The sequence below is a fragment of the Quercus suber genome, unplaced genomic scaffold, assembly GCF_002906115.3.
Source record: "Quercus suber isolate HL8 unplaced genomic scaffold, Cork oak 2.0 scaffold_11, whole genome shotgun sequence".
NCBI classification, from domain to species: domain Eukaryota; kingdom Viridiplantae; phylum Streptophyta; class Magnoliopsida; order Fagales; family Fagaceae; genus Quercus; species Quercus suber.
Window position 1 is genome coordinate 1,577,731 of NW_027069477.1, and position 9,283 is coordinate 1,587,013.

At 37.6% G+C, this 9,283-nt stretch overlaps 3 protein-coding genes across 4 annotated transcripts; 2 read left to right on the top strand and 1 right to left on the bottom strand.

Moving 5' to 3' along the window:
- The first annotated feature begins 1,926 nt into the window (after positions 1-1,926).
- Positions 1,927-6,516, top strand: LOC112020189 (putative DNA glycosylase At3g47830). Of its 2 annotated transcripts, XM_065778757.1 has the most exons (5): positions 1,927-2,341; positions 3,026-3,226; positions 3,613-3,669; positions 3,738-3,900; positions 4,672-6,516. In XM_065778757.1, exons 1-5 carry the CDS (start codon positions 2,000-2,002, stop codon positions 4,809-4,811), a joined length of 903 nt encoding a protein of 300 aa, XP_065634829.1. In that variant the 5' UTR covers positions 1,927-1,999; the 3' UTR covers positions 4,812-6,516. The 2 variants fall into 2 exon arrangements, with proteins under 2 accessions (XP_065634829.1, XP_023908515.1); XM_024052747.2 differs by lacking the exon at positions 4,672-6,516 and having other exon boundaries at positions 1,930-2,341; positions 3,738-4,022.
- Positions 5,300-6,112, top strand: LOC112020162 (zinc finger protein 1). Its single transcript, XM_024052714.2, has one exon. The coding sequence runs from the start codon at positions 5,300-5,302 to the stop codon at positions 6,110-6,112; it is 813 nt and encodes a 270-aa protein (XP_023908482.1).
- A 1,108-nt stretch (positions 6,517-7,624) lies between the features above and the next one.
- Positions 7,625-9,007, bottom strand: LOC112020186 (peroxidase 65). The gene has a single exon (XM_024052742.2). The coding sequence runs from the start codon at positions 8,842-8,844 to the stop codon at positions 7,861-7,863; it is 984 nt and encodes a 327-aa protein (XP_023908510.1). The 5' UTR covers positions 8,845-9,007; the 3' UTR covers positions 7,625-7,860.
- Positions 9,008-9,283: the final 276 nt, after the last annotated feature.

Here is a 9,283-nt window from a genome sequence, read left to right on the forward strand (position 1 = left end):
ACGCACCTTAAAAAGAAGGAGAAGAAAATCTGAGAATCTGAGATGGCAAAGCAGTAGCAGCAGAAAAGACAGAAAAACAAGAAACACCAGAGGGAGCCAAACAAGAAGTAAAAACGAAGAGACTAGCAAAAGTAGAGGTTAAAAGGTTGCCTTGGAAATCGCGGGAAACCAAAAAGACACTCGCTGGAAACGATGCCTCCCCACCAGTCAGAATGTGACACGTGGCCACAAAGTAGGCCACGCCGCCACAAGGCAGTTAATGCGGAGAACATATTCCCAAGCGACAAAAATAAAAATAAAAATACATATACATATATATTTGTATATGTCGTTTTGTATTCCCAGGACCATCCAAAATTACGGACGACCTTGGAATGGGGGGCAACTGATGGGCCCATAAAATCAGTAAAATCGTCCATCAGCTATGAACGATGAGTATGGACGAGATAATTACCATCACGACACTAAGAACGCCGCCCGACCAACTCAGCTAAGGACGACCGTTACGAGTAGCTGCATTAAACACCAATTCCGTTGAAGGAACGCCGGTTAGACTGACACCTGGCTCAGGCGTTACAGGCCCAAGCAATAATGCCCTCATAATGACGAAGCCAACGGCTAGAAAGGCACTGAAAAGGTCTATATATATCTTCAGACAGTATCCTGAAGGGGTAAGCAGAACCATACCAGTCAATCCACATTTTAGTTTTACTTTCCACCGTTCACTGTGCTTCTCTAACTTAATCATCGGAGAAGTTGTGGGCAGCGCCCCACCGGTGACTCCTTCTTTGTGTTGTATCTCAGGGTCAATACCAGCAGAGGACGATCTCAGCCTGGACGAACATCTTGACTGACGATCTCAGCATCATCAGGGAGGTTAGCAATAGGCATATATTATTAACTCAAATCTTTCTTTCTTCATTCTCTTATATTCAAACCCGCTAAAAATAAATAAATAAAAAGTACAGTTTATATTAGCATAAAATGTTTTTCAAAAAAATACTTAATGTTTGATATAATTGAAATTGTTAATCAACGGAAAACATTTTTTGTCATCAATAAATACACTAAAATGACGACTTACAAGGTGTATAACATTTTTTGTCATCAATTAGGTTTGGACTTCGTCCACAACTCTTTATTTCAACAAATTAACATCGTCACTATTACTTCATCCCACATCACTAATAGTTGTTGACCATCATTTTTAGCTCAATCGTTGTCGATCACATGTTGGCCATTGATTGATGGCTGTTATTGGTTATTGACCATTGTCACCAGCCACTATTGGCCAACATCTGTTCGTTATTGCTACCGTCGTCGATCATTTGACGTTGCTGCCACCACCCTCACTCCTCTTCTCACAATTGTCATCATTGGTGGAATTTTCAATTAAACCAAAAGCTAACAAAATTATTTTTTAGATTGTATATAAAAAAAATATAAAACAAATTTATCTTATACATAAAAGATTTGGAGAAATTTCACCTTTTTACGCTGTACTTTAGGGATGGTCCAAATTAAACCATGAAAATTCAAGGTGTTATTTTTTCTTCTACTTTTTTTTTTTTTTAATTTTATATAAGATAAAAATTTTACTTTAATTTAATTTAAGTGTATATGTGTGTAAAACTTATTTCTAGAGACTTGAACTCCGACCTTTGTCCGCCACACCCTACAAACACTTATATTTATAGAGTGGTCATCGCGTCAAAGGTGCACGATGGTGGTGTTATTTTAATTTGATGCTATGGACCACCCTTAAAGTATAGGGTTTGAAGAGAAATTCACCCCTACCCCCCAACACCCAAAAAAAAAAAAAAAAAAAAATTCTGCACGTAAACAAACAGGTGTCATATTGTTCAAAACTGCCCAATTTTTATTAGCCCACTAAAAGCCCATGTCCAAAAGGAAAGTCCATCTTTAGTGAAATAGCTTCTAACTGATAAGCTCAGCTTAGGCATTGAATTGAACCAAAAACACAAAACGCATTCAGAAAATGCAGAAATCCCGCAAAAGAAAGCAGCTTGAGCTTGATCACAAGCCTCAGTCTGAGTCTGACTCTGGAACCAAACTCACCAAGGACCCATATCCAACCCACACTCGACCCACCCGAGAAGAATGCATAGCCGTACGAGACGACCTCTTGGCCCTCCATGGCTTCCCCAAAGAGTTCGCCAAGTACCGCAGAGACGAGAACCAAATCCAATTCGATGATGGGGATGCCAAGGAGACTGTTTTGGACGGTTTGGTTAAAACTGTGCTCTCCCAGAACACTACGGAAGTTAATTCTCTGAGGGCTTTTGATTCTCTCAAGTCTGCTTTTCCCACCTGGGAAGATGTATGTATGTTTTTCTTTTTGGTTTTGTTAGTGTTTTTCAACTTGTTTTGGTTTGGTGGGCAATGGGTATTGATGAATTTGGAGTTTTGAGGTGGACTTGTGTGTTTTAGGACTTGCATTGAGATGGGTTTTGTTTATTTTGATTGATAGTCTAGTTTTGGTTTGATGGGTCTTAATGAAAAGTACGTATGTTTTTTGTTGTTTTTTTGTTTGAGCTTTTCAACTTGTTTTGGTTTGGTGGGCAATGGGTATTGATGAATTTTGAATTTTGAGGTGGAATTGTGTGTTTTTGGACTTGCATTGAGATGGGTTTTGTTTATTTTGATTGATAAGTCTAGTTTTAGTTTGATGGCTCTTAACTCTTAATGAATCATAAAAAGTTAGTAGTTTTTTGGACCTAGATTTTTCATGGGGTTGTGTTTTATAGAACAATTTTGATAATGTGGGCGTTTCAATTGTGTTTCTCAACCTAAATGTGTCCTTTTGAATAAGTTATTTTTGTGTTGGTTTTAATAGTTGTTGTAAATGGACAATATGGTTGATTGTTTCTGACTATTTGTAATTTGCTGCATGATTTTCTTTGACCTGATGGTTATTGATGAATCCTGAGGTGGATATGGGTGTTTATTGCTTATTGGGGCTACTTTTGCTCCGGTTTTGAAAGATTCTTGTGTTTTGTCTAAGGTCCTTGCTGCTGAATCAAAATGTTTAGAGAATGCCATAAGATGTGGAGGTTTAGCCCCAACTAAGGCTTCTTGCATTAAGAATATATTGAGTTGTTTGCTTGAGAAAAAAGGCAAATTGTGCTTGGAGTACCTGCGAGATTTGTCAGTTGATGAAATTAAGGCTGAGCTATCTCAATTCAAAGGAATTGGCCCCAAAACGGTAATCATCTTTTTTGTGATTCTTTGTGTTACTTTTGTATGCTTCATCCTTGCATCTGTTGAAAGTTGAAACCTTTATAGTATCAGGAGCATTGGTGGCCTTTGTCTATTTAAAATAGGAATGTATGAATGTCTTTTTCAATTATATATATATATATATATATAGATATATAATTGCCAATTCAGCTCCAATTTTGTTGTCTTTGTTGGTCAATTTGATCAACACAGAATGTGCACATCTACTGGTAGTTGAAATGGTCAGAAGGTTTTTACTTTTTTTTCCTTCCTATATGTTACTATCCTTTATCCACACATACACAGCACCACACCATGTATATACTTTTCCTCAATTGCATCAGAATTTAATGATTGCAAAATGGATGATAGGTGGCTTGTGTTTTGATGTTCAATCTTCAGCTAGACGATTTTCCAGTGGACACACATGTGAGTACTATATTTCTCTGACTTCTTTGGCACTGTGTGATTCTCCTCAAACTCACATGTTTGTGCAGGTGTTTGAGATTGCAAAGGCCATTGGTTGGGTACCAGCTCTGGCTGACAGAAACAAGACATATCTTCATCTAAATCAACGTATCCCAAATGAACTTAAGTTTGATCTTAACTGTCTTCTGTATGCCCATGGTAAACTCTGCCGTAAATGCACCAAGAACGTGGGTAAGCAGCAAAGAAAGGAATCCCATGAAATCTCTTGTCCTCTCTTAAATTACTGCAAGAACTCTTTGTATGAAATCAAGTTAATAAATTCAATTTAAGGTTGAAAGCCTTGCTTGATCCTATTATGCTTTTCCTTTTGTTTTGAAGAAGGACCCCGGGGGGTGGGGGGGTGAGTTCCTTGTTTGATCTCAAGGAAGCTTTGTGAAGTGATGAATTGGGTTCACTTTAAGATATATGACATAAAATGTAGTGATACATCCAATACATTACTGCACCCTTATTCACTGTGTTTTTTATATTATATCCTTGTTTGATTTCAAATTGAGTTTATTAAATTGTTTCTAAGGGGTCTACTTGAATTTCTTCAATAACTTAAGAAATCAAGTTGAAATTGGACTAAAAGAAAAAACAAAATGGATTTTTTTTTTTAGTGGGGGAGGGTAGGGTTGGGGGGGAGGGGGGGGGGGTTGAGTTGATAAGGAATGAGAGAGTGCAATTTGCGGGTCATTGAGTAAGTTCACATTTCAATTGTTTTTAAGATGTCAAAAGTCTTGATGGTTCCTGTTGGCTCAATTTAAAATAATTTTCGATTGCAACAGTTTTGATATCCCCTCCATTAAAAATGCGAAATGAGTGGGTTTATTTAAGTCCATGTTCTTGGGCATACAATATTGTTCTTGCATTGTTTACATATATATGCCAAGATCTTCTTTTGACCTTAGTAGATATGCTTACATCATTATCCACTTCCACCATCCCCTGTTTATGCAGTAACTCCACCTCCAAATTCTGGTTTACCAAGGTTCCATTCGTTGTATGAGGGCAGAGGAACTGTTATGAAAACGATTATGGAAGAGGTAAGTTGCTGCAGTATTACTGAATTTAGCATAATTATGCATGTGGACACATGAAAGGAGTGATCATTAGTAAGCTTAGAGTCTTAGACATGCTGTAAGTATGGTACAGATAAGTATAGAAGTCAGAGCTTTTCCTCTCTCAGGCATGCCACTTCTTTTTGACTTTTGGTGTTAAATAAAATAATTTAGACTTATCCCTTTTAATAATGCCACCAGCATTTCATAATGCCTCAGCAATTTTGCATGCAAAAAATGTCTAGCTGCCTATATATGATATAAAGTAAGATAATCTCTCTTTGATATGGAAAATTTGATGCATGTCTTTGTTAATATGTTGTCCTAATCCTCTGATGGATGCCATCTACCTAATTCTGTTCTTGTTACTCATTTTCTTTGACTGACTCTTTCGACACATTTACCTTGTTCGTAATATGGAATAATACTATTTGGGTGTAAACTATCAGTGAACCCAAAGAAGTTTTCTATATAAGGTAAAGATTCAAGGCCTAGAGGGGTATGCTAAATTGTTAGTTTTAGAGAGAATGGAAAACAATATGTTGCAAACAAACTTTGCTGCCTCTAGCTTACTCTCGCGTAGAAGGAGCAAAAATGATGACTTCTTTTCTGATATCCACATGGAGGCGAAAAGGCTCAAATTATTTGGCTTTGATGTGGATCCTTATGCCAAGGGTGAGAAATATATGAAAAAATTTGAAAGGCAGGGAAGTGTAAGGTTCTCTGACAAAGAATTGTTGGGGATGGAGAAATCTTTTGAAGAGAAAAGTTCAATATGTGAACCAGCACACAAGAGGTATGTATGTGAGTTTTGTCTTAAGGAGTTTTCAAGCTCGAAGGCATTTGGAGGCCACCAAAATGCCCATAAGAACGAGAGGCTAAATAAGAAACTAATGCAGCTTCAGGGAGAGGGGGATAGCTTCAATGTTTACCTTCAACCTCTCCAAAGTCACAGTGGTTTCATTCACAGTCATTCTTCCCCATGTTTCATTGACTTTTCTTCTTGTGCACCTGATATAACACACCACAAAGAGTCTCAGATTGGCTTGAATTCCTTGGATCAAGATCAAAACTTATACAGTGGTGCATCTCGTGTCTTCAAGCCAATAGCTCAGGCTTCTCATGGCAGTTTTGAACAAAAAAACTCTGGGAGACCAGTGGTCATCAAACCTTTGCCATCCTATGTTTCAAAGAAAAGCTGTCAGAGTCTGTGTATTCGATTAGGCTTGCCCAATGCAGCTCCCCCAGAAGCGCGTGCTATACAGTTTGGGAAATCTAAACAGTGCTCATCCTTCTCCCCTCTTGATTTTTATGATTCTCAAAGTGAAAAAGATGGGTGAAATATTATGGAAAGTCTCGAGGTAGGCAGTCTGAGACTCCATTATAACAATAGTTGATCATAATGCATCTTTTTTCAAGCAATCTCTCATTTGAAATAAATCAATGATGCTAGATTCAGCCTTATTTAGAGTATATGACTTGTGACCTTGTACCCCTATGTAACATGAATGGATGATTCTACCACAGTTTGCCGAGTCTATGATATGATCAGGATGCCAATCCATTAATTGCTTGCTATTGGATCAATTTGTTAGATTTAAGATTAAATTATTTACAGTTCTATTGATCAAGTTCTACGTCTGTAGTTTACCTTCAGGGGAGAAAGCAAATCACATAAGCAATTCAACTTCTTAAAATGTGGATGCTATTTGCAATGCATATTTTGGATCTTTCTGCTTGTTTACTACTTGTGTTGCTAGTTGATACGCAGATGATCTGTTCTTTCATTTTTGTTCAAATTCTCCTTGAAAATTATTGAAAAGAGCCAATTGTGTTTTTGGCCGCATACAAATGTGCACGACAATTTACATTGAATTGAGAGAGAAACTTTGATTGCCATATTTATTGCAAATGTTGTATAAATTCATGGAATCCATTCAGTCAACTGACTTTTCCTTTAGTTGTCAAATTAAAATCTGAGGTCTAATTTATGTCAATTCAATCCTTTTGTCAAATTGAGTTAATCCTGTCATTTTGTCCAAATCTGATAATAATTTGCCGTAATTTTGTTAAACAACATTGTTTTAAGTTGGGATTTTGAGTCAGCATATAAAAAACAAAACGTTTTTAAATAAAATTGGCCACGTGAGTGGATGGCAACAACACTGCATAGACACTAATAACATTAAACGAATTGAGTCCAGAAGTATTCAAAGTTCGTCTTCATAGAGGCTGTGCTCTTTAGTGGCGTTGATGGTAAGATCCAACATCATCAACTGATCCCCACAATCAACGACCACCAGCCTCCTCCTAACCCCCCTGACAAGAGGATCTCTCGCCATCATTTGATTCTTAAAAATTGTAGCGTTAGACAGTTCGGAAAAGAAAAATTATTAGTTTACATTAATACTACTAGAATGTAAAGCCCACATGGTAGGCAAAAGGATTGTACACATTCTTCCAAAGTGGCAAATATTTGACAATTTGGAAGAATCTTTTTGTCTACAAAGTACTCTTTGCGTTCTACTATTCATGTAAGCTAAGAATTATCCTTAAAAATTCAAAGTCATGTTTTGTTCTCTTGTTCATACCTTATAATCTGAGTTTGGATATTTTATGCTTTTATTCTGCGAACTAATGAATCAATAATGTTTGAAAAATTTTCGATCTCGAGAAGTTCTTGACATGCTTAAAACATGTGCTGGATCCCTATTGAATTCCATTCATTCATCTTCCGAAAGCCAACAAAAAACAAACTTGAAAAAAGAGGGAAAGAATCTCAATTGAGAAACTAAATTTATTTTTTTACTCACCTATGAAATTTACAACCTCAAACAATTAAACCACATAACATTTATATTTAAAAAAAAAAAAAAAGTACAAGCTTCTATTCTCAAATATTATATTGTCATGAACATGTCATCATGAAGAACATCAATCAGATCACCATATAAATATAATCACTATCATGGTTCTTATAAAAAGCAAAACAAAATATGAAGTTAAAGGAAATTTAGAACGTTTGTTTTTTTTTTTTTTTTTAAACCCTGTTTCTTCTGGATACAAATCAAAACAATCACAAATATGTCTATGCCTTGATAGTGTTGAAAGCGTCACACTTGTGCCTCACCTCTCCTTTCCGGCCAGTCTTGATACCAAAAACACTAAGCTTTTCCATTGCATGTGAAAAATCCTCGAAGAACTTAGCCTGGTTTGAAGCGTACAAGTCTACGAATGGCTTGGTTCTAGGGTGCTTACTGAGTGCATGATCGGTGGCCAAGAGCCCCAATCCCCTCTGAAGATTCTGATAGTACATGTTATCAAACTTGCTTGGTGTCATTATATCATTGACAGCAGACATTCCAGGGTCTTTAAGGTAGTTTGAACAGGTTTTTCTCAATGCCTCAGCGTACTTAGGATACATTTCTGGGTCAGATGGGGAGGTCTTGCTGTAATTGTAGATTCTGTTACTGAATTCCTTGCAATGAGAAAATCCAATGGTATGTGCACCCGTTAGCGCAACCATTTCTTGTGCGCTAAACCCTTTAGCAGCGAAAACTTTGATCAATTGGTTCACGGACATGTTTGTTTGTGGAACTTGTCCGTTAACACGTACAGCTTTTGATTCAAAGCCATCTTTACGTCCCAAACGTACTTTGTAGAAAGGGCCACCCACCATGGTGATAAGATCACGCGTAGCTTGGGCCAAGATATCAGCGCAGGAAACAATGCCGGGGCAAGAGAGCTCGAGGGCGGTCTTGGCACGAACAACCAGATCAAAGGCGTCGCCGGGGAGAGAGAGGTTGATATCGGCATCGCGCTCGGCTTTGTTGAAGGGGTTTGTGGAGATGAGGACCGAGGCATCGCAGCCATCAACCATGCAGTCATGGAAAAAGAGACGTAGAGTGCCTGCGGCTGTTGTAGGGCTATTGATCTGTTTTGTGGTGACAGTTTCACGCATGATGTTGTTAAAATCAGGGCATGTTTTTGTGTAGTAGTCGACGGAGAGCTTGGATTCTGAGAAGGGAATGGAAAGGAAGAGAATGAAAAGTAAAGGGAAAGGGAAAGCCATGGTGAAAGAATGAATGAATGAAAGAATGAGAGGAAGGGTGTGGTAGGGATTGAGAGTTGAGAGCTACTTCCTCTAGGTTTTTCCTCAATGAAGCAGCCTCCACAGGAGGGAATTAGGAGGAAAGAGAAAGCAGATCTATGGGTTTGGGGGAAAAGGAGAGTTGGGAAAAAGGTAAAGAGTATTGTGGATGAGAGAGGTTTTAGGGGGGAGGTTTGTTATATTGCTATATTAATGAGAGAAAAAGAGAGGATTTTTTTTTGTTTTTGTTTGTGTTTTTCTTGTGCTTTCTATTTTTGCATGGCTTTGTTTTTGGATGGAAGGTTGGTTTTTGATGTTTGAAAGGGGAAAGGTTATCGAGCGTGGAATGCGTTGGACCAGCAAAATTGTCCAAATATAAATTTTTTATCTCAAAATTTGTTTCACTAATCACATCCTACTG